Genomic DNA, 26,686 nt, shown 5'->3' on the forward strand with positions numbered 1-26,686 from the left:
TGTTTGCAGATGTGTAGCTGAAAAAGAACACATTGAGCACGTTCTATCAGGTGCTGTCCATACCTAACTTATCTTATCACACGCAATATCATGAAATCAACTGAAGATAGCTCAAATTGGATTTACCATTTCATTTGGCAGAAAATTTCGCTTGACTTTGATGTCACATGCGGCTATTCCAATTTTAAAAAATTAAGTTGAATCCAAGATGAAGAATGAGGTTTGTAACACACATCAAAGATGCAAGTACTTGGTCTTCTAGATATTGCATATGTTTCCATTCATATATAGTAATATCTGTAGAAATTATATGCGTGGTTCCAAACTTTTGAATCATCCTGTACACATGCTGCCTTAACCAACATGTTTCAGTGGTGTGAAAAAATTAGATTTTTTGTCCCTTAGGCTAGAGTACATCGAGTGAATGATTGATTTGGTGTTTTAAATCCACTTTATGCACAGCAAGGCTAATCGGGTTGGACCTAGTTTACAGTGGGATCCAAACCACCATGTTGCTCCACCGGGTATCAAACCTGGGACCCCTTGGTTACAAGGCAACGACGTTACCACTGTGCCATTGGAAAGGCCCAGGCAGTAGTAGTAAAACTGTAGTGTAGTATTTTAGTATCCAAGTGTTCACTAATAAAGTGGCAAATTCGTCAATTTACCACTTTTGACAGAAATAACATGTATTACGTATATCTTTACATTCTAATTATTATTCAATTAAATATAAATTGATATAATTAATCCCCTAAAACAAAAAAAAATTCAAGGAAATTGGAAAAAAAACTCCTCCAAGCCAATTGCTGGTATGATTGTCCACACTGTTTCTAACACTTAGTCCTTCTAAAAGGAGGTTGGTCCTCACAATAGATACAATTACACTATTTTAATAATGATATGACATGGTTGCTAAATATGGTCTAAGTAATTCTGTTATACATGTTATTTTCTCTTCACCCTGGCACACATACAACTCAGGTTCAACTGTACTATCATATCATCATTGTGATCTACTCGATCCACCAGGTGAGTGAATATTAAGCACAACAGTTTTTCATTATCTTTACATTTCATTCACTTAGTGTATTGAAATGCATAGTTATTCTGTTAACCTTTGCACACCTTGTTTTAAAAAAAAAAGCTTTAGAAATTAGGGGAAAAGTTTATATTATCTAACCTCTCACATACATGAACTAATTTCTGGAATTTTGCAAACTGTGGAACCATTTATTCTTTGGATTAAATGGTAGAACATCTAACACATCTTTTACTTTGGATATTCTGTTTGAATACTACCTGAATTTCTCTCCTTTTTTGTAACTGAAAATTAACGACTGCTTCCAGGGCTACTTCATAAGATGTCCATTGCAAGTCGAAAATAGATAAAATACTGAATAACTCCTTAGAAAATGAACACAGAGATTTGGGACTTGGTTTTCCAAGATGGGCAAATGGTACTCTACAAGTTACGGCCACTTTGCCATAGGTCATGACAATAATGCTGAGGACAACAGCCAAGCATCCACCCGATGGAATTTGTCTTAATATTTCCTTCCACAGTTCTGAATGGGCAATGCTAATAAAAAATAATGGGCATATGCAAGAGTATGAATTTCTCCCCATGTTGCAAGTGGAAGAGTTTTTTCTGTCGATTATTAACCCTTAACTGGTGTGGTAGAGGTCAAAACAGAGGACTCTGCTTCTCAGTAGCTGTTTATTGCAGTGTGTATTGCCACATGACATGTGCAGTTGCTTGTTTTCGTAAATAGCAAGTTCAGGTCAATCTGACCCACAGCGCATCATTTAAGTTATCATTTTTTATGGGGTTTGGTGCTATGGCGCGAGATTTGAACAATAATTTGGCCAACGATTGTGACGCTATATGTAGTTTGATTGAAAATGAAGTCCGATGATAATGTGGAAATTCAAGTGATGATTCTGAGCTTCTAAGTGCAAACTGCCTCTGTGTGACATATGTACTGTGACCAAAGTTAAGTGATGCAATAAAAAATAACTTTTCAATTCATAACCAATTTATGAATGCCAGTGTTCTTATTCATGTTTGTTTTCTTAATTCCATATACTAAACAATTATCTTGAACATTAGTGTGTTCAAAATTTTAAAAAAATATTAGTGTGTAAACAATAAAAAATATTTAATAGTTGAAATTTTTTTGAATATTTTAGTGTGAAGAATTTTAAGTAAAACTATGTTTTGTATACTTAATTAACATTAATGTAATCAATAAAAAAGCAATTTTATAATTATTTGATCATATACTCTCAAAATGAAGGAAAGAAACCCTGGGACATTTTGACCCACACCACACTACTAGCGTGACTAAAATCCACCACACCAGTCAAGGGTTAAGCTAGACACGATACTTGAAAAATATGATCGAGGGAGAATTTTCAGAATCCAATGTATTCCTTATGGAGAAAAAAACAACTCAACTTCAAGTTGCAGCTAATCAAATGGAAGTTTCGACTTTTTCGCCAGTCAAAAGCTTTCGTCAAATTGCCCTCTTTCCATCGACATCTTTCTCTATCCTATCAAAAGTTTGATATTACCAAGAAAATAAATCAAATAATACTCCCATAAGCACAATGCATTTCTCCTTGCCTCCTACGGCCATCCTGGTAGTGTTGCCAAACCTGATGCACATAAAAAGAGCTAAATTGCACATTGAGTTAAAACTGACTTTCAAGGAGCTAGATACCTAGGTAATTTTAATTTTAGATGTCAAAGGGGTGGGAGTGCTGCTATTACTGATAACTTTAAAGTAATGACAATTTATTTAAGTTTTACGGCGGCATCACCCATCTCAATAATACAAAATCTAAAATAAAGGATTCCTGTCATCTGCAGGGTGCTATAAAAAAGTAGCTTGGAAGATAAGAGGGGGTGAGGCAATGCAGCCAATATAACTACATCACATGCAAAATGTATACTCATGGCAAAGGTAGGTTGGTCTATGTGGCCCGGAGCCAGTGATGGCATCACAGTGGGGTATGGAGGCAGGCGCCCCCGTTCACAGCCAAATGATTGCATGAAAAAGCCAGATCGGGCTCCAAAAGAGCTAAGTTGGCAACATTTGACTGAGGGAAGAGCCTGGCAGAAACTGTTCCACATGCTCCTAAGCGAGATGAAGGAAGTGGACGTGTCTTAGCTCACTTTCAAAATATTGAAAACCACTTTCCACAGTGGTCTAATCAGAAGGGTGCTAGACTGCCACGTGGGTGACCCACGTTCAATTCCCAGGCTGGGTGAATCTAAGGTTGGAATTCTTCGATCTCGTCCCCACAAAGCAGTGTGGAGCTCTCTCAGCCTTGGGGGTAAAGCCACAGGAGCATGGTTCTGATCACCACCTCCAAAATGGCAGAGATTGATAGTGTAGGGCCCTACCCTCACATCTACATATGGAGCATGGTGCATGGGAAACTCCTCTTACACATTTTCTACAGCATTTGCAAAAATTCATGTATCTCCCACAATACCTGAAAGGGGTAAATCAGAGTACCTCGGCCTTCCATATCCAGTGGGCACTTTGGCATACATCACTGCCAATGGTCTGAAAATTTTCCTGTTCATACAGGATGATTCAAGAGAGTGGAACCAACTACATAATTTCTGCAAATACTGGACATGAATGGAAACACATGCAATATCTATGAGACTAGTACTGCACGCAACATTCTCCATCTTAGATTCAACCTAAAATTTCTCAAATGGAATACAAGGCATGCGAGATCAAAATCGTGGGAAACTTTCTGGCAAATTGAATGATAGAATCCATTTCAAGATTGATATATTTCACTTTTAAATGCAATAATGAGAAACTAACACTAAATGTGCAACAATTAAGGGTCCAGGGTCAAATGGCCAATTTTCAAAATTTCTTGAAAATAACTCCAAAATGTTGCAAGATCCCCCCCCCCCCCAAATTGGGGGATGGGCATTACATATCCTCAAAGAGTGGTCTTTTGTCAGGCTTCTCCCAAAAATTTAGTTCCATCCAGTGTCCATAGGGTCACGCCAGAAGCAAGATTCCGGAAATTGTTTCCATAAGCTTGCAACACTGCCACTTGTCCACTGTGCTATTGTTTGTGCGCGCCTCTCCCCGTAACATGCAGTTGCATTAGTGGCCACCAGGAGGCAGTTTTTGAAAAATATTGTCTACTAATAATGAAAAGGCATGGGCTGAGAGGTAGAGTTTTGCATAAAAAGTGTTAGTTATGTAAAACCCCCGCTGCAGTAGGATGGTGTTCAAGAAAATTCTACCCTTCTATGAAAATGCAACTGAGCTCCATCCAACTTATTTCGTACCTTCGACTTTCTAGGAATTTACCCTATGCTCTTCAAATTTTGGCAAAAGACTCCGAGTCACCAGTTGTGGTTAACATATTTTACCTTAAAAAAAGCTTATTCTTCATAAATGCACTTGACAGCAACTTAAAACCACATATTGGTATTATTCTCGATATATCCATACCACCATTATCTTGTTGCTATGCTAGGAGAGCTTGTTAATGAATCCATGATCTATTGGTCCTAATACTAGTTGTCTGCGACACATTAACCCCTTCCCTGTGAAATTTTCTGTCGAAATGGTTTCCCGTACTGTGTACTTTTTTTCTTAGTTTGCGTAATAATATTTTTAAGTAGCTACTGCTTCAGCACAATTCATCCGAGTATCAGGTTCATACATTTTTCTCTTCAGAATAGAACAGGTTTTCAAATGGTACCACTCTCATGTGTACATCAAGTATGAGGAAAGGGAAAATCTGGGAAATTTCCCTCTGAAAAAATCCCTTTTGGTAACTTTGGGGCCCTCTGAACCGTCCCTGGATATAGGTACCCTATAATAATCTACCTTGAAAAATACTATGGTCTATACGTAATGCATTCGCAAAGTTTTCTTGCAATATCTTTAATAGGTATGAGGGGGAAAATATTTTGCAATCCTGTTTGACATTAGATACTAATCAGGAAAAATTCGGGAAATTTCCCTCCGAAAAATCCCTTTTGGTAACTGAGGCCTCCTGGACCAGCCCTGGATATAGGTACCCAATTATAATCTACCTTGAAAAATACTATGGTCTATACGTTACGAGTCCGCCAAGTTTCATTGCAATATCTTCAATAGGTATGAGGTGAAAAAATATTTTGCAATCCTGTTTGACAATACTATTAGATACTATTATAAACTCAAAAATAAATCAACAGTTCTAATAATGCAACAGCAACTGACTAAACGTGGCACACAAATGAACTCACGTTTGTACTTTGTCAGCATAACACAAACAGTTTACAGTTATTTCTGTGTAAAGGAGTCCATTTTTGCTTCTCCAATATTAACAGCAGAATTAATCAATTTTCCGGGAATTGCATAACTCTCAGGATAATTCAGACCTCAGAAGGTATCTGTGAATAAACCCTGAATTTCGTATTTAAGAGTTAATTTCGCTTCTTACAGTTCATTTCGCATTATTTCGTGACAAAATATGGTCACAAAATGCACCTCACACCTTTCAAAAACATGAAAAATTAACACTACAATGTGTTTTTTCAAATTTAGTTTTTTCATCAAAAACGAAATATGCATGCCCCTAATATTAGATAAGAAAATGATTACAGTTAGAGCTCGGTGGTGTGACATGTGACACGTAGAACATGGTTGCATAACCCCAAGGAGCTAGTAGCGTGTACAGCCTCCACGGGCGGCAATAACTGCTGCAACATGGCAAGGCATGGACAGAATGAGTCTATCCATGTCTGCTTTCGGTATGGCGTCCCAAGCGGCTTCCACACGGTGCCAGAGGTCTTCAACATTACGTGCCGGAAACCTGAGTTGGGCCAGCCGGCGACCCACCATGGACCAGACATGTTCAATTGGTGATATATCCGGCAAACGTGCTGGCCAAGGAAGCAGGGGCACGTGGTTAGCTTCCATAAATGCGAGGACATTCCTTGCAACATGGGGGCACGCGTTATCCTGTTGAAAAGTGGCATTATGCAGTGCATGGATAAATGGGACAGCAACAGGGGTGAGAACCTGTGTGATGTACCGTTGGCTGTTCAATGTACCTTGAATGCGTACGAGATGCGAACGAACACCTATGGCGATGGCACCCCATACCATGATACCCAATAAAGGCCGTGTGATGATGCAGGGTCATGAAGCCTAGTGCCACGCTGCCGCCACACGCATGTACGTCCATCATGATGTTGTATACAGAAGCGGGATTCATCAGAGAACACTACAGCATTCCACTCCGCCATCCATGCACAACGGTCTTGGCACCATCTGACGCAAACGCCTATGCTCTAGCGTCAGAGGAATCCGCAACAGTGGGCGCCGGGAAAAAAAATCCCCAGTTCGCCAAACGACGAAGCACGGTTCGTGGGAACACTGGATGTTGTAAAACATCCCATACTTCATACTTGACCTCTACGTCGCTCTACAGTGCCTTCCTGGACCCACTGGTTCCATACACGGATCACTGTGGATGCATTCCGTCCTACACGGGCACCGATCTCACGGTAGGATAATCCGCATTCACGGTATGCAACAATTCGGCCGCGATCGAACTGGGAAACCTGCTGGAATCGCTGCCGTATTCGACGACGTGGCATTGCTGACCAATTTTAACACACTACACTCACGGCCATGCACTTTCACTGCTCTTCTGCACCTATCTGACCTGCTACAGGTACCACTTACCAGATGGCGTGGCAGGCGCACATGACGGCCTTGAACATAAACATCTAATCATTTCCTTCTGCACCTCTCCTCTACACACTGTGCACATTTCGTCCGATTCCGATTACTCCTTCTGGGTGTTGCATTTTTAATGGCGAGCAGTTTATTTCCTTCAACAGAAAACTGTGTGAACACGAATACAGTGGAATCCCGATTTTACATTTTCCTGCATTATTCATTCAATCTTGATGGTCTGAACATTGCAAAACACTACATAATTTTCCTAATTTTACATTTTACCACATTGTAAGTTTTTTCAGAATGGTCCCCTGAAAAGCATAAAATTGAGGTCCCACTGTACATAGTAACAGGGTAACATGCAAACCATTTATCAAACGTTGTGATCTTTGCTGTTGATTGGCTTCGTGGAGTTTGGTTTTACAGCTATGGTAAGTACTTGAGGTTTCGCTTATTGCGATGAGGTGGATGCGCCTGGTGTATACGTGAGCTCGTTGTAGGAGGTCCTATGTTCTCTTTCCCGATTATGTGATGTTCTCTACCTCTTATCAGTAATAGTCACCTTCAACGTCGTCTTGTATCCTGGAGACCGCAAAGATGCACTTGATTTTATTTGGGGATGATAGCGAAGTCAGAATTGGCACAGTTTGGTTTCCAATTGCAAATGTCATCTTCATAACTAAACCCCAGATTTCTTCTCGATCTGATCTTGAGGCTCAAAGTATCTCAATTGTCCGTTTTACTTTTGTAGTTACGATCCTTCCAGCCTCGGCTTCTCACCGTCACAAATACGTTTTGTGTGCTGGCTGAATCTCCACATTTCTCCGCTAGAGGCGCTCGACGGAGTTTTCATGTGCACCTGTGTGCGTTTACGCTGGTAGTGAGTGGATGTTTAATTGTTACGTTGCGTACGTTCGAAGTTATGCTTACTATTGTTACAAAGTGATAAAATCTAACCTCCCTTAATGCAAGTTTAAACAAGAACAGCTGTAATAAGTAAGCTATTTAGAAACACTAGTTTAACTTCCAAAGAAGTGGCGAAACGCTGCATGAATGAATTAATTTATTGATTTCTGGCTTTCGTTTTATTTTGCTTCGCTGGAAGGATCGTAGCGGGCTATGCATTAAATATACATATTTCTGTTATTTCCTTTTTCGGTTCACGGTTCTGCATTATCATCTTGAATTTTCTCCCAAGTTTTGTTCATCCTTCGGTTCACTCTCCACCTTGTCCTTAGTCAAGATTCACTATGGATTCCATTCCAGAGCCTCCTTGCTGATGTTATTTTCTCGTTTTTAACACTGTCCAGTCAAGTTATACTTTCCAATACGACTTCTCCAATATATCACTTCCTGCATCTCCACCAGAACTTTTTGTTTGATATTTTCTATGGTTTCTATTATAGAAACCTCCTGGTGTTGACGCAAAGAATTTGTCCAACCAAGCCCTCAATTCCACATCATTATTGAACAATACACCCTGCAAAGCAAATTATTAATCATAACACTATTCATTACATAGTACTTCATTGAGTACTTTTTTCCTTTGTTGCGCATCAACAATTTTGTTTTTAATGTTTTGTTTACATTATATCATATTTGCTTTAACATTGGTAAACCTTTATATATATATATTTATTTTGACCCAGGTTCCGATTGTGTAATTTTTATATCAACTTGATGCACACTTGTATTTTGTATGAATTGAATTTTTTTCACATCTATAAGTACATATAGAACAATTTTTTCTGCTTACCTACTGCTTTTGTCGGGCAGAATTATTTTTTCCATCTCATTCCTGTTAATAATGATTTGTGTGTGTGTGTGTGTGTGTGTGTGTGTGTGTGTTTGTTTGTGTTTATATTGCGTAGTAGTTGTGGTGTGTGTATGTTTATATTGTGTTATAGTTGTGATGTGTTTGTGTGTGTCTTGTGTAGTAGTTATGCTATCTGATGTGTTTGTGTTCGTCTTGTGTAGTAATTGTGCTGTCTAATATGTTTGTGTTTGTCTTGTGTAGTAGTTCCTCCATTCATATTGGGGGTTAGGCGTAGAGCTGACAACTCTGCACTGTAAAAAGACATGTCAAGAAACAGAAATATAAGGCCATGGATGTTCCCAAGGTAAAATATTCCGGAGGTAAAATAGTCCCCCGTTCGGATCTCCGGGTGGGGACTACTTTGGGAGGTCCCTGGACTAAGGATAAGATCTTCATTAGGAATAAGGATATTAAATTAGGCACCTGGAATGTTCTGAGCCTTTACCGGCCTGGGGCATTTCAGTGTACAGTTAATGAGATAGTGAAGTATAAATTAGATGTAGTAGCTGTCCAGGAAGTTAGGTGGCCAGGAGAAGGGAATTGTAAAACTAAAAATTATACTTTTTTCTATGGTGGTACTGAAAATCATAATTTTGGAACAGGCTTTTTCATAAATAATAGAATTATCTCTGCTCTTAAAACAGTAGAATTTATTAATGATAGGATATCATATGCAGTTTTACAGGGTAGGTGGTGTAAAATTATTTTAATAAACATACATGCACCAACGGAAGATAAAGATGATAATAATAAAGATGATTTTTATAGAGTTAGAACAGGTCTTTGATAAATTTTCTGAGTATGATATGAAAATTCTGTTAGGTGACTGTAATGCACAGATTGGCAAAGAAGAGACATTTAAACCCACGATTGGTAAAGAAAGTCTTCATGAATTAAGTAATGATAATGGTATAAGATTGATTACTTTTGCAACCTCAAAGAATTTAATTGTGAAAAGTACCACTTTTAAACATAAAGATATCCATAAATATACCTGGTCTTCTCCAGATGGTAAAACTCAATCAGATAGATCATATTCTCATTGATAAGAGAAGGCATACTAGTATAATTGACGTTCGTACACATAGAGGTGCTGACTGTGCCAGTGACCATTATTTAGTAATTGCTAAATTAAGAGAAAGACTCTCAGTGATAAATCATAAGCAACAAAATCTAAAAGTTATAAAATTTGATACAGGAAAGTTTGTTGATGAAAGAATTAAGAAAGATTACGAAATTAAACTGTCAAATAGATTTGATGTTTTGCAGGATTTAAATGATGATGAAAATATAAATGAAACAGACGTAAATAAGAATTGGGAGCACATACGTAATGCAATAGAATCAGCAGCTAAAGAAAGTATAGGATACCATAAACCAAGAAGAAGTAAGCCGTGGTTTGATAATGAATGTCATAATCTAATAGAAATAAGAAATCAGGCTAGACTTAGATGGTTAAATAACTCTGATGATACAAATCTAAGCAATTATAATAGAATAAAGCGAGAAGTTAACCACACGTTTAGAAGTTAAAAAAAGAGATTACTTGAAAAGCAAAATTGACGAAATTGAAGCAAACAGCAAAAATAAAAATATCAGAGATTTATATAAAGGTGTAAATGAATTTAGAAAGGGGTGGCAACCTAAAGTAAACTTGATAAAAGATAAAGACGGTGATTTTCTAGCTGACCCATGCGATATTCTAAATAGATGGAAGAACTACTTTAATGACCTTTTAAATGTCCATATAGGAGATAAATCAGAAGTAAATGAAGTGCACACAGCAGAACCTTTAGTTCCAGAACCTAACTTGATGGAAGTTAAAGATGCTATTAAAAGGCTAAAGAATAACAAAGCACCTGGCATTGATTTAATACCAGCTGAGTTAATTAAATATGGTGGAAATTCATTAATATGTCAAATTCATAAATTAATTTGTTTAATATGGAATAAAGAAGAAATCCCTCAACAGTGGAAAGAATCCATAATTGTTCCTGTGTTTAAAAAAGGTGATAAAATGAACTACTAATTTACTACATAGTAAAGGGATGTTCGACGGCACTGATCACTTGCTCACAAACACACTTGAAAATGATTTGTTTTGACTGTGTGTTCTGTTCTGAATGCCATCCAAGTTTTCCGTAAAATTTCTCTACTCTCAACAACATACAAAATATTGTCTAACATTATTTTAACAAGACTAACCCCATATGCTAATGAAATTATAGGTGATTATCAATGTGGATTTAAACGTAACAGATCAACTACAGATCAAATTTTTCACATCAGACACACTTGAAAAAAAGTGGGAATATAATCAAAATGTCCATCAGCTATTCATTGATTTCAAAAAAGCATATGATTCGGTCAAAAGAGATAAATTATATAATATATTAGTAGAGTTTGGAATACCTAAGAAGCTTGTTAGTATGATAAAAATATGCACCAGTGAAACAGAAAGTAAAATTCGTGTGGGTAATAATATGTCTGACAAATTTACAATTCATGATGGGTTAAAACAAGGAGATGCATTATCTCCATTGCTCTTTAATTTTGCCTTAGAATATGCTGTAAGGAAGGTAAAAGAAACTAAAGAAGGATTAAAATTAAATGGTGTGACTCAGTTGTTAGCATATGCAGATGATGTAGACTTACTGGGGGATGATGTGAATACAATTAAGAATAATGCTAAAATATTTTTCAAAACTGCTAAAGAGATAGGTTTGGAAGTTAACAAAGAGAAAACTAAATATATGCTTACAGGCCGAAACCAAGTGTTAGGTAATAATCAAAATCTAATTAATGAAAACAACTCGTTTGAACCAGTTTCCAAATTCAAATACTTAGGAGTAATATTAACAAATGAAAATTATATTAAAGAGGAAATAAAAAGTAGGCTTAATTCAGGAAATGCATGTTACTTCTCTCTTCATAAACTTTTGTCTTCTCGTTTAATATCTAAGAAACTAAAAGTTAAAATATACAAAACAGTAATTTTGCCTGTAGTATTATATGGGTGGAAACTTAGTCCCTTACATTGGAAGAGGAACATAAATTGAGAGTATTTGAAAATAGGATCCTTAGGAAAATCTTTGGACCTAAAAGGGATGAGGAGACAGGTGAGTGGAGAAGGTTACATAATTTAGAACTACATAATTTGTACTCATGTCCAGATATTATTAGAATAATTAAATCAAGAAGACTTAGGTGGGCAGGACATGTGGCACGAATGGGAGAGGAAAGAGGAGTTTACAGGATTCTTGTTGGGAAATCAGATGGTAAGAGACCTGTAGGAAGGCCAAGACGAAGATGGAGGGACAACGTTGAGATGGACCTAAAGGAAATCGGTAGGGATGGAAAAGAGTATATAGAACTTGCTCAAGATAGGAACAGATGGAAGGCCTGTGTTGTTGCAGCCATGAACCTTCGGGTTTAAGAAGGCTAGAGAGTTAGTTTAGTTAGTTAGTTCACTGTACATAGTAAAGGGATGTTCGACGGCACTGATCACTTGCTCACAAACACACTTGAAAATGATTTGTTTTGACTGTGTGTTCTGTTCTGAATGCCATCCAAGTTTTCCGTAAAATTTGCAGCTAGTGGTACATGGCTTGAAGTATCTGCTACACTTTGCAGACCAACAATGGGAATTACTGTTATGAATATCCTTCCTTTCAGTCACTACACTCAAGAATAGAAAATTCTCATGCATGGCTATCCAATAGTGCGCTGCAGCAAGGGCTTTTTGCTCTAGCATTTAATAGTTTGCATGGATGATGCTAGATAGTGTACAGAATTGACATCTTTGCCAGGCAAAACTATTGGTATATGCTCAAAGCCCAGTAGTTTGTGTGTAACCATAATTTGCCTGTGGTAGTGGGCTTTCAAATATGGATCGTGAAGTTAAAGATCTCAATGTTAAAATTTAGTTTAGTCTATCTTACTCATACAGTGATATGAAAATGAATAGATGATTGTGGGCTGAAACTACCAGTGTAGACTTTTACATATATTTCTATTGTCACATTGAAATGATACTCAAATCCATATGTTCTAACTTAGGGATGGTACCGATTAATCTGTATTGGCCAATATAGGTGTATCGGTAAAATTACTGATCCGATATATTGATAAATATCTGATAATTTAGTGCAAAATTCTGCCATTTTGTTGTAATTTTTATGGATAATCGCTAGAGGCACATATTTTTGGTAAATAAAAAGGCAAAATTTCGGTACAAAAACTGGGTCAATTTCAGGTTCAAAAGCGGTAAATAAAATATCGGTGTTATAGCGGTGAAAAAATGGATGAAAAGTGGTATAAAAAAAGACATATTGGTTTTAAAATTGTGAAAATAATCCTAAATTTGATTTAAAAACTACACTTATTCCACAGAATTAACATTTCACTTCTAATAGCACATTTATGTAGTTATCAGAGTATTAAGTTTATTTCTGTGTAAAAGAGTCCATTTTTGCTTCTCCAATATTAACAGCAGAATTAATCAATTTTCCGGGAATTGCATAACTCTCAGGATAATTCAGACCTCGGAAGGTGTCGCATCGGTGAATAAACCCTGAATTTCGTGTTTAAGAGTTAATTTCGCTTTTTGCAGTTCATTTCGCATTATTTCGTTCATCAAAAACGAAATATGCATGCCCCTAATAATCGCCATGCCCTACTTTCTAAAAAAGTAAATGTCTAAATATGCAATTTCTTTTGTACTGAAGTGCCTTGAAAAGCACATTTATTAAGGAGGGCAATGAACATTCCAGGCTCTTCAAGGACCATTTCTAATTTTATATCGGATCGGTAGAATATCGGTATCGGCCAAAATTTCATATCGTCCCATCCCTAGTCTAATAGGATCGAGTGAAAGTGGTAGCAGCACTCTACTATCAAACTTTAAAAAAAAAAATCCAAGCACATCATTTAACGTAACCATGGTCAGATGAAGCGAATGTGCTATTTGTTAATAAAAATATTGTCCATTTTTTAAATATATCCATATCCTATGATTTCTTGTATTTTGCAATTCTCTTACTACATTCAAATAAATAAGATTGCTTATTTCTTGCAGTTTGCTTTGTATTATATAGCTTAGTTTCATAACCCTGTCACCTCATATTTAAACACTAGTAAGCATTTATTTGCGAAAGACCGTGTAATAAATGTAGCACACTTCATTTGTCTCTAATGAGAATCTTATATTTGTCATTGATGTCCAGGGCAGACCCATGTCCCTCTCCTCATTTTGATTTTCAGCAATGACATCGATCATGCTCCTAGTCACAAAATAATGCTATCAAACCTGTATATATTATCTATGCTCATTTTAAAACACTGAGAAATTATGTAGACTGTTATAAATATAACAATCATATAGTAAATTCACTCTCTCAGCTCTTTAAGTGAAATAATATTTAAACCAAGTATGCAGTTTTCTTGCTCATTAAAACAAGTCAGAAAGTTCTCATTTAAGTGACAAATTACTCAAATTTAAATAGGAAATTACTACACTGCTGGTCATATTTGCACTGCTTGGAGAGAAAAAAAATAGAAATATACAAACTCTGCCAAGAAAATATAATCAAAATTTTTAACGTGAATTACATCAAAATTCGTAAGCCAATTTCCCATAGGAAAAAAAAAAAATGAAAAATATATTACGTCAGCAACAATGTATCTGAATCACTCAACAAATTATGCCTGCAAAAAAATTCCTCAAATTTTGACAAAAAATATCAAAGTACATGCCGTGGCAACAAGTTCATGCAACAAGGAATTCTCAAATGACCACCACAGAAGTACAACAGTCTTATGTGAGTCACTTTATTTATGGATATGATTTATATAATCGAATTTCTTCCACTTCTCATAAATAACACATTCCCCTCCCAGAAAAAAAAAATCTTATAGTACACAATTCTTTCTTGCGAGAGAACCGGTCAGCCAAACATTCTTTGCCACCTCAGCATTTACAAAGATGCAAAGCACATATATTTTGTCGCTCCTCAGTTCAAGCAATAATATGACTAGGTGGCAGAAGGCATGCTTCGACTTGTGCAAGAGGACATCGTTAACAGTTTTGGTGAAGATATGTCCCCCACAAGCATACGCATGATTACAAGCTCAAATTCTGACAAGGAATCAACGTTGTCAGCATTAAGAAAGAAAAAATAGAGCATATCAGAAGTTGAGCCTGTATTCTTCTCAAATAAAAAGAACTGATTACCAAGAACTGGCAAATTTTATAACACTAGACTTAATAACAGGATGCCTTTTTTATATCACTTGTCTGTCCTTGGCATCCTAATGGGAACACAGTAATATAAACTCTCCTCACTGGTGAATAATTTCTCGCTGTTGTAGCACAGCATATAACAACACTATGTATAATATATAATACAGTAGTTCATATTAGGTTCACTAAGCCTTCGCATCCCCACATTGCTTCCTGGGTCCTGCAGGTCCCACACACCCCCTTGTCACCAGTATTTCCCCGAGTCTCAGCACCCCTCAGGATTCATCATTTGAAGAGTTGTCTGCTTCTTGGAGCATTGTGAAGAATTGAGTTAGAGACTTCAACACGACACCTTTGCCTTCTTGCTCTTGGGGATTCGTACTCTTCTCCCATTCAATAAACGTCTCGGTGGCGATGATGTCCTCCTCGTACAGCACGGTAAATATTTGTCCAACAACGCCTGCAAACAGAAAGAAAAAAATTGCATTGATGTGTCCGTATGACTGACTCCTCTGTACAAGATTTTACGTGTAGGGGGAAAAAAATAAAAATAAATAAATTCCTAGAAAATTTGGAACCTTACTGAGAAATACCCAGTGGTATCGGTATAGGAAAGTATTTTCCGATACCTGTTGATACTTTTCAGACACTTTCATCTTTCACAGAGTCCACAAAATTCTGCATAACATTTTCACGGGTGTAATTATTCTGGAAATTATGCAAAATTTTAAATTTTAATTCATTTGGAGAAAAACATTATTTCTTGTTTACATACCAAGTATTTTAATATTTTTATGTAATCTCTAATATTGCTAATGCATGTAATGGAGTGCATATTTACACAACAACAATCAATATTTTGAACTTTTAATTGTTATAATTTTTAAGCATCCAAAAATTTTACCAGGTCTTGATTTGCCACGTGCTACAGCAGATCTACTGAAACTTGTATTTCAATTTTGGCTATTCTCATCCTTTTTTCCAACAAGATGCTCTGATTTTCTCTCTCTCTCTCCCTCCCTCCCTCCCTCTCTCTCCGTGTATAAAATTGGCTCAATTTTTGGGTCACTTGTAAAATGGTAAAGATTTATTGTCCAACTGAATGAAATATTCATATCCTCTAAATGTAGGATGTCCTAAATTCATGTAGTCATGGATACTTCTGGGATCTAATGAATCCATCCACTTTCAATGTGCTTAACTTTCCTGTGCAAAAATATGCTTACAAGCAAACCATGCTGTGTTGCTTCAATCTAAAGTACTATGTTGCTTTTTTGCCACTTATGGATAATGATAACTGGATGTCACCGATTAAGGGACACTCACAACTCAGGACTCAAAATTTGAAATGGCAACACTGTGGGTCAACTGCTCAAGGTGTTTGGGCACAGAGGCAGGAAATACTATTTCAAATTGTCAGCAAAATTAGTATACATATAATTAAAGTACGAGTATCACCAACAATTTACCATTTTTACATTCTTTGCCTACATTCAATTGCAAAATGACTTTTAGAATGGTTTGAAAAGCAATTTTTTTCTAAAGAAAAGCCCACTGGTTACCTGATTACATACATAAATCAAAGATGTGAATGAAGCACAGAGGATTTTTCATGGAAACTTTGTCTCTTTTTTACATAGGTATGATATCTGTAACCGGTGTGCATGTACAGATAAGGAAAATGTATTTGCATCACAAAGTTTTTAACAAATTTCTTACAAGAAACTCTTACTACATACCAATTCATTTTCTCAAGATTGAAATGTTTCTATAATGTGACAGGTTATAACACACAACAAAAATGTCTGTACAGTAAATTTTTACTCTATAAAAACGGATCCTGTTGGATATATTTTGGCTCTTGCTTATTATCAGTCTCTCATTATTCGCAGTCAGGCCTATGCAGGATGGCTACTGTAAGGCTATGATAAAATTCAAGGATGTTTTTTCTCTATTTCAACCTTACGTATTACCACCTCTCACCATCCACACACACACACAAATATGTTAACAATATAAAGGATCAGACTGATTCCAATGTATCTCAAAATTCTAATTCAATTCAATTAAATGGTATGTATATTTAAAATATTTAATATTACTTGTGGAGTTTAAATTTGCTATTTCACATATTCAAAACTCGAAATACATCTACAAACACAAATCACAAATGTTACTGGATATATTAATCTACGAAGAATTGTTAATTCAAACTATAATTTACATAATCAACTTCAAGACCTCTTACTTTGCAATAATCCTCAGTCTGTCAGACAGATTGTTCTGCAAAATCTACAGATTGAGAGAATTGTTTTATTTTCCATGCAGCTTTCTTTACCTTCCCAGTTAAAAATAAAAGCTAAACTGTGATAAACTTGCCTTAGAACATTTATAGATATGTATAAATTCAGTGGGATTTGGATTAATAAAAGTTGCAATTTTTAAAGTCTACGGAGCATGCATAATTCCCTGAGAGTTGCCACCCTACAATGTACAGACGCTATTCTTCAATAGACAATAGACCTGCTAAAATTTAAAGTGTTCGAACTTAGCGTTCACCGAGAGAAAGTATACCAGGCACATCAGCCCTGTTGAGCTATAATGAACCATCATGTAACATTCTGGATATGAAACGTTTACATCATCTGTGTCTGGTTTTCACGTGAACAGTATCAACAAATAATCAAGATGGAATTTAATTCCTGGTAATGTTTGAAAGTCAATATGTGAAGCTATTCAATGCCTCATTTCAATACAGGGATATACAAATTAAGAACATTCTGTAGGAAAGGAGAGCTATCCCATTTTTGTGGAACGTATTTTGAAGTATTTAAATGCAACGTTTTTCTGATTAATTAAAAAAAAAAAAAACTTGAAATTATGAAACACCGAACATACCATGCCCTACTAATGTAGTTAATTCAGGATTTGAAATAATTTCTAGCACTCTAGCAACAGACTGGAAAGTTACATAGCAAAATTTTACATTTTCCCGTAGTTTTTTCAGTTTAGTACCTCGAAAAAAATAAAACCGAGGTTTCACGGTATATAACATTCAACATTCTCATTGTAATAGTGATAAAACTTACCCTGTGGATGTTCTAGCCTATTTACAAGTGCCTGAACAGCATAAAGGCCTTGCATTTCAAAATCTTCAATGTTGTCAAAATATTTCTGGAGAAAAACTGCATCCCGAGTTAAAGCTTCTACGTTCAACTTCAACGATGAACCATCCCCTACTGGTAACAGAGGGAAAATATAACTTTTTAAAAACAAATTCAAAACATACAACAAAACGTATAATCGTAAGGGAGTGAATAGTATAAAAATTTAATTCTAAAAATTACTAGTATTGAATTGTGGTCACTACACAGATTTTTTCATACATTCTTCTCACAAGAGGTTTCACACGTTTTAGACTGCAAATACAAGAGAACCTATTCTCCTGAATAATGCCTAAAGCTACTAAAGTTCCAATACAACTTTAGGATTATTTACCAAATTTTACATTTCCTATAATTTGAAGTTCCCTCCCTTTATAAAAGCACCAACCTTCTGAAAAATATGAAAATCCACTGTAAAAAAAAATAAAAAAAATTCTGTGCTAGGCATTGTGGAGGTTGTGATATCAGCACCATGCTCCATTCATTTATTCCCACCAGAGATCGCATAGCCTTCAAACCCATGTTTCCTGTGCGACAGTCATGCCCTACCAATTGAACCGCTGCAGCTCCCATCTATATATGTATTGAAAGAAAATTAAACTTAACAGGAGTATCACCAAAACAGTGGACACCAACATTTTCATGTTGGTTTGGATACAACAGGAGATGGATTACATTGGTGTGTGAAATATCACCCATGGTGCATAAGACCCTGAACAAAAAAGAAAAACTACTTTTTCATCCTGTAGTAGTTTCAAGTCCATATTTCTAACATTGTAGAAAACAATATGAACACCCTGTATATCACAACATACGTTCGATTCTTGTGCACGAGATGTCCCACAATGAACTCTCAAAAATATATTTTAAGCCTGGTAAATAACCATGTTCATCTTCAATCTACCATACTGCCAAAGCACTACTAAATCACCAACCTCCCTCCTTACCTAATACATTTCTATAATTTATACTACGGTGCGTTATCAATCATGATTACTCACTATAAATTGCACTTTCACAGACTGCAGTCATCAAGGCACGTATGAATTGAGGTTCCTTAGTGCGCTTTCCTACATTGGCCTGAAAAAAAAAAGGCATTTGCATGTTAATCCTTTGCAAGCTGACATAGTAAATAAATCATGTTAATTGAACTCTTAGTGGACCTAGTTCTTATTTAAAGAAAAGCAAATTCAATACATGAAAAATGAGTTACAATTTGCTGCAAACACCTACCAAATTATTAAAACTTTTACTTCACATTGTACATTTCTTAAAACTGTTTTCGTGCTGCACAGAATACTATTTCTTCCTCATCAAAATATGCAGTGAACTGTGTTCATTGTTCACAGCTACGCTGTAATATGAACAAATATGAGAGAAATAAATGTTTATCACATGCAGTCCCCTCAATGGCAAAAAAAAAAAAAAAAAAAAACTTTATAGTATTACCACAGCCGCAGAAACCAAGAATCTATTCATATTCTCTCAATTTCTGTTATTTTGTGTTGCTTTTGTAACACTTCAGTTATCACAATGAAATGGATAATGGGATGATCACAATGATATATCTATACTTTAACCATGATTTGAACAGACTATTTATTATTTCTGGCTTCTGACAGGTGCCACGAAGGCTGATACAATTTACATACAAGATATGTTTGAAAACCATAAAGGACCACGTCAACTAGAGCCGCCACGAGCACAAGCGGAAGTAGTACTACGTTGCCAGCAGCACAACAGTACATGCCTGACAAAACCACCACATTGGTGGCAAAATATGAAAAGTAAGCTTATCCGAGTAAATTACCTATCTTCACGTAACCGCCAACAAAATATCATTAGATACAATCCTAAATGAGGTAAAGCGAGATAGGATTTCTTTTACCAATACCAGCCGATGCTTTCCCAGCAATTTGGTTTTTCACAGGGCACTGCAAAAAGGAGCACGAAACCTTTGCAGGATCTAAATATCCTGGAAATTATTCAAAATAAGATTGCACCAATACTGTATGAAAAACTACTTTGCGAGTAAATAACAGGTACTTTAATACAGTCAACTCTCGATACAACGATCTTTCGCAGTTCCCAGGAAAAGGGTTGTTATTTCGAAGGGATTTATTTGGAATTTACACCAATTTTCAGCTTAAACGGAGCTCAAACTGACACAAACATTCCTAGGAGACCATTTCTCCTGGTAGTTATACAACCTGTTACGCACAGGATGCATGTTGTGAGAAGGAAAATAGAACATGAAAACTTTTTCACAAAAAAGGATTTAAAATAATGTTACTTTCTTTCAATTGTGCACAGTCGTTCCTCTTCCAGGAAATTCTTACAATTATAGTTCATGAGAAACCAGTTTGCACTGAGACCTATGGAAAGGAAAACAATCTGTTGCTTATTGGAAGAGAAACTTGAAGAATCTTGACACCAGTCACACTGATGCCAGCAAAAGTCTGGAGATAATCGGGCAGAATGAATGTTGGATTTTATAAGGGTCTACTGGAGCCTGTTACAAGATTAACTGGTAAGATAAGATCTCTCAGGAGAAACAACACAACCTTTCTACGCACCAGACAAAAAAAAAATACTGGGAATGAGTGCAAATACAGATTTCTTGGCAAAAAAGTTGAAATGGCAATGTATACTTACACTTATCCAATCATGTATCTCATCTCTCGGTCTGTCACGTGTTCGCAGGAACTCTTCAAGTTTCTTCCTAACTTGTTCCAGGGTAAGATTTGATCCATTACTTGAAGTAAATTCAAATTTCTGAAACAAACAAAATTAATAATATCTTCAATGTACTGCACAAATCACTTTACGAAGAAATTAGTATCCTTTTAGCTATAAGAACATTGTTTTCTCTCAAAAGCCTTCACAATGATTTTACTTCAATTAGAACATAAAATTGGAGTTCCACTATACTACATTCATTACAAAGTATGAACAAAAATAATTGAATGAAAGAAACTGAAAATATAAATACTGTAATACTGTTTAAATTGCAACTTGTCCTCATGGAAGTGAAATTATATGTATATTGTTACATACAGGTACTTCAACAATTTTTAGGCCACTTGCAAATGTGTTAATGAATGTTCAGATTTATAAAGTACATGCTATTCAAATGAATGATATTTATTCAACACTGTTTACTCCTCACCGCCCCCTAAAAATGCAACACATATAAAATGAACTGTTAAGGTGATGCTCTCTAGTTTTCTCCAACAGTCAATCACTAGTGAAAATCACTGTGATCTCTCTAAGTTACATGAGGAAAAGGTGAAACACTGAGGAATGTTCACAAATTCTGGGCTGCTGTTGGCAGATAATGCACCAACCCATTCTGCCAGTGTATCAATTTCAAAAGCACTTCAACTGGGATTCCAGATCATGCCCCACCCTCCATATTTCCCCGACCTGGCACCCACTGAAATGAAGGGTCCTCTCAAAAGATACCAATTTGACACCAGGGACTTTGTCATTACTTCGCAACTCAAGTCCAATAAAGACTTTATGAAAACTGCACAGGCCCATTTTCTGCTTTAGCAAAGTATATCTAATTTCCACTTTACATATAAATTGGAACTTCGATTTTACGTTTTTCAGGGGACTAAGCTGAAATAACTTAAAATGTAGGAAAATGTAAAATCTGGGAAAATTTTCAAGCATTTTGCACTATTGGGACCATGAAAATTAGTGTTCAAACTTACATGATCCTTTAAAAAGGCATCTACTTGATCAGCTGGAAGGAAATCCGTCCATTGAAGTTCTGCATTATTCCATTTTTCCTTAACCCATGCAGGACCCTAGAAAGAAAATACAGATTGATCTTCATTGCAGTGCTCCCAATTAACAGAAATTACCAGCACAATTTTGTTATGAAACCAGATTTGGGCAGCAACTCTTTACTTTTATAAATAGGATGAAGAAAAATTCCTGCAGAGGTAGGAAGGACATGAACTGACCAAATGCAGTAGACATGGATATTTTTTTTTGGCAAATACTGATAAACTGCTGTTACAAATTTTCTAATACTTACAACCATTATTATACTGATCCCAGATAAATGCAAATGTTCTTTGAAAAACACACAAAAAATTAATATTCTTAATGCATAGAATCATGGGACTACAATGGATTTTGCCTCTGAAAATTAATTTCAAATTTACAACACGATGACATGAATTATATGCGGTCTAAGGCATCCTGCTTTGATCTCAAACTACGGGAAGTGCACAGGTAGGAGGAGTCTCCTGGGGGTTGTGTAACAATTTTTCTCCTAAGATTTCAGCCTGTGGTCAATCACCATCATGGAAAAATCAGGGAGCTATGAATAACAGGGTTGCTACGATTTTTTGATTACGAAATTCCAACATTTCCAGTCCAAAAACGAATTTTTCCAGATATGTTTATCATGATTTTTGCTATTGCAGGGAGGCTACTCTAGGACCATGATAAAATTCAAGTATAATTCCCGGTTTTCAAGGCAAACTTTCCAAAAATTCAAGCAGATGTATTCTCTATTTCAACCTTACATATTACCACCTCTCAACATCCGAAAATTATAATTCAATTAAACTAAAGTAAGAGTCACGAACCTTCCGACCTTCTGTAAACAACCGTCTCACTTCGAGTAACGTATCACTCCGCGCCAGCTGTTCGTGAATGACGCGGCCATCATATGCTGCTCACTCGCAACCTTTAATTTTACGTAACATGGAAAAACTTATTCTTATTTTAACTGATAATCTACACATTGAAGTATAATAAATTTTCTAGAAGTGATTAAATACGTGTTCTTGTTCAAGAATGAACATATTTTTCTACGCCAAAAGTCCCATTTATCTGACACTGGGTTAACAGATCCCCCTTCCCCCCTCCTCTCTCAGTATGACAGCGCCAAAGTTATACATACAAGAGAGAGAGATTCGTTTCAGTAAATTCAAGCCTTTTGGTTTTATTGCTTCCTCTTCCACCAAATTATTGCCCAACATTGTTGACATGTAGAGTATTGTTTTCTCCTTTGTGCAACAAATATACCGCCAGTTTTAGCAGAAGCTAAACAAAGATAAGCCGGGGAATAAAAAGAGATTGTTTATCTTTCTCTCGGTTTCTCCTCTTGCACAAGAAGGCGATAATAAGCACATTATTTAGGCACGTCTCATGCAAGTAATGTATTTTCTTACCTTGATTCAGCAGTTCCTTTTTTAACTTGAGGCATTTTCGGCGCTAGACATCATCCCGTCACAGTACGGTCTGTCAAATTTGCTTCCCAAAAAGGAACTCAACGTGGCACAAGAGGCGATTTAACGTCGACTGCTAAAATTGGGGAGATCGTCATCAATCATCACTATCAACATCTTCCCCACAGTGGACAGGGCGGCTCTTTGATTGAAAGAATACGAAAGCACCTCGCGTTGTATTGCGCTTTTCAAAATCGGTGTACTTGTTTATACGAGCAACAACGTGTTTTTTTCCGCGGGAATCACAACTTGACCGGTCGGTTTCCTTTCTTTCACCACACCGAAAACACAAAGACGCAGACACACAATTACACTTGGACACCAACTTCACTGCTTGCTCAGGATAGCACCGACACAACGTCACATAAACGTTAAGAACAACCTGCTTCTTGCCACTTTTCAAACGGCTGTATTTCCGAAAGACTACTCTGAAAACACGTGAGACCTTCCTGCGCGCATGGAAGTCGCCATGTTCGAAACTGGCGCTATTTTCTTACTGTTCACGTGATCGATTGTAATTTATACAATAACCATGTATTATTATTATATACAGAAACCTTTAATGAAAATATATTTTAAAATGTATAATGCAATGTAATTTACACATTCTTCTTCCATTAGCTTACCTTCATAGAACGGACTACATGATGCGGAAGAAATCCGTTATTAGGCTGTTGCCAACCTCAATACTTCTCACTAAGTCAAGTACAGAAACGGAAGTGGTATGTTGAATGTCGGCATATGATAGTGTGATTTCACATTGTCAGTGACGATCCTCCGGGGATGGGGGAGGGGGTGGGACACAGGAGTCGATCTATAATCCAGAGGTGTTTACCATCCGCATGGTGACATCCTCACACTCGGGAATACTTTAGCGGGTGAAGGAGGGCAGGCCGTAGGGTGAGGGAGGTTGATTTAAAATGAACACCTCTCAACAAGAGAGAAGAAAAATGTGACAATATTTAAAAATTCACCCCCAAATATGCATTTTATTTTATATGTAGCGTACAATAAAATGTGACTGCCTCAAAATATTTATGTCTTCTACAGTCTTCTTTCCCTACTTTTATGCTTCTCTAAGTTGCCGTTTTAGTTTCCCTTGGTGTCTTTGCTGCATAATCCAGCATTTTTGAACGGGATGAAAGGACATACGAGTGTGTTTTTGGATGAAGTAACTTTAGAGATGTTGAAGTACACTCTGGAAGATACTGGAATGTGTGACATTGAGGTGTAGATCGACACGCACATTTGTCATTAGTTACGAGACGATGAGGGATAGGTGATATTTGAATTCCAAATTAGTTAGCCGCCCCCGTGACGGAGTGGTTAGCACATCGCGCTACGACGCCAGGGGCCCCGGGTTCGAATCGTGGCCTGGGCATGGATATTTGTGAATGTCCATTTATCGATGTCATCATATCATCATCATTCATCCCCATCGCAAATTAGCCATAAGTGGCACAAGAGGGGAAGTAAAATAAAGCAAATCAATCAAATCATATGTATTAGCTTACTTTCATTATCTATAATAATAAATCATAACACTTTCAAACATGATAAATTTAATGAAGAGACCCCGGTTTCAAAACGTAATTTATCTCAATGTGTCACATTCTTCTAGCAAGGTTTTTTTTAGTAAAATATGAGAGAAAATTAATCCTTTGGTACGGAACCGTCTTACTCGTGGGGGATAAGATGTAAATTTTGTATTTGATTTTTTTAATTTAGCGTTGTTTTTCTTCCACTTTTGGCTAATCCCGACGATAAGAATGAGTGATCGTCAGATGAAATTGATGAAGGGACGCTCATAAATAACACCCGAGCCGGAACTTCGGTGATGAGTCTGAAAGTCAGCCACCAGGCAAGATGTACATTTTTAACTTTTTTTTTTCACATACATTCAATAACTTTCAACAGGTCATCAGTGATACACTGCTTATTCCGCATCTGTTGACAAATGGAATGTTTTTACACCTTGTAAGCTATGTGGATTATTTTTTTTTCCATAAGTTTGCAACACTGTTAGGGTACACGTGCTTTTGTTTACAGAAGGTCTGAAGTTCTATGATTCTCACTTTATATACGTAATATCATTAAAATATTTAATTTATGGTGCTGAGTTTCTATTTACAATCAGAGGCGCAACCACAAATTTTTGTCTGAGCGGGTGGGGAGAAACTGCCAGGATAAACGTAATAATAATAATCATAATTGTGCTACTTTTGGCTAATTTGCGAAGATGGGGATGAGTGATATGATGAATGGACAGTCACAAACATACATGCTCAACCAGGATTTGAACCCACCGGGACCATCATTGTTATTATTAGTAGTAGTATCAAAGACGTTATCGTAAATTATGCAAAAAAGGGGGGTAGAAGTTGGAGCTAAAACATTTGTGTTCGACAAACTATTTCAATTATTTTTTCTCCACACGGCACGTCGTTCTACAGTAGAAACAACACACTCGCATACGTAAGTACAGTTTTTAACGTTCCATTTTTATATTCTGGATTTGTGAGTAATACGCGACAAACCTACAAAATTCTAGTAAGTATCAAGTTATTGGTAAGTTTACTTCTGTACTTTGCCAGTACAAAAATTTCAGATTGCATATCTCAAGTACTTTAAAAATGGTAACTAGAAATTTCAAAAACTTCAAAAGGCATTCACAATAACATATCAAGTAATTACCGGTAATTTCAACGACTTGCAACTCACCTTATCTTTTATTAGTACTTGAACAACTTCAGTCACAAACTTCCCAGCCAATGACTTAGCTTTTAAAGGTTGAGCAACATCCTTAAAACTTGTAAATGATAACGTTTCATCAGCAAGCAGGGGACCTAGAAAAATGCAAACAATTCATTGACTGATTTCCAATAAAACAATTATAATTTACAGTAACAATAAATACAATCCACAAACACCCAAAAACCACTCAATCAGAAGAGTTGTTGCAAGTCTTAGAACCTCACCACAGTGTATCTGTCCTACACTCTCCTGAAAGCCAGGAAAACAAAAATTCAAAACATTTTCGCAACATGTTCCATGAGTCAATGATCAACAATCAGAAGATAAATCCACACGTGATTAACCACAAATTTTCACATCACTTTATTCAGCTTCATTACTTTTATATTTTCTAATTTACTGCTCATTTGGTTTCTACAGGCGATCCATTCAAGTGTAGACTGCCATGTCAGTGTTTATGCTATCGGCAAGCGAGGCGTCGGGGTTGTATGTCGGAACTGTAGACTGTCTGAAGCAAACACCGAAGTTTCCGTAACTAGTTTAAAGATAGATTTATTTACGACATGGAACTTTTACACCTGGGAATCTTTGTTCAAATTGCCTTTGAACTTCACGTGCCAATTGAGTTAACACATACGAATCAAATAAATACATGCTGTGCAGTAGAAAACATTTGCTGAATAAAAAATAAATAAAAAACTTATCACTTCACAGTTGCCAGACTAATAAAC

At 36.4% G+C, this 26,686-nt stretch overlaps 1 protein-coding gene across 9 annotated transcripts in view; it reads right to left on the minus strand.

The window, feature by feature from the left end:
• Positions 1-14,110: 14,110 nt before the first annotated feature.
• The window catches only part of LOC145996132 (eukaryotic translation initiation factor 4 gamma 3-like), a 198,690-nt gene continuing 186,114 nt past the window's right edge, over positions 14,111-26,686 (minus strand). For 8 of the 9 annotated variants that reach the window (XM_083132444.1, XM_083132437.1, XM_083132439.1 and 5 more), the window contains 6 exons: positions 25,923-26,047; positions 21,669-21,764; positions 20,605-20,724; positions 18,951-19,029; positions 17,875-18,024; positions 14,111-15,245 (listed from right to left, as the gene is read on the minus strand). In XM_083132444.1, the coding sequence (XP_082988570.1) occupies positions 15,061-15,245; positions 17,875-18,024; positions 18,951-19,029; positions 20,605-20,724; positions 21,669-21,764; positions 25,923-26,047 (755 nt within the window). In that variant the 3' untranslated portion in view covers positions 14,111-15,060. The remainder of the gene's footprint in view (positions 15,246-17,874; positions 18,025-18,950; positions 19,030-20,604; positions 20,725-21,668; positions 21,765-25,922; positions 26,048-26,686) is intronic. The other variant, XM_083132440.1, reaches the window with a different exon arrangement.

Source organism: Lepisma saccharinum, chromosome 12 (genome assembly GCF_977018435.1).
Source record: "Lepisma saccharinum chromosome 12, izLepSacc3.1, whole genome shotgun sequence".
Lineage (NCBI taxonomy): Eukaryota > Metazoa > Arthropoda > Insecta > Zygentoma > Lepismatidae > Lepisma > Lepisma saccharinum.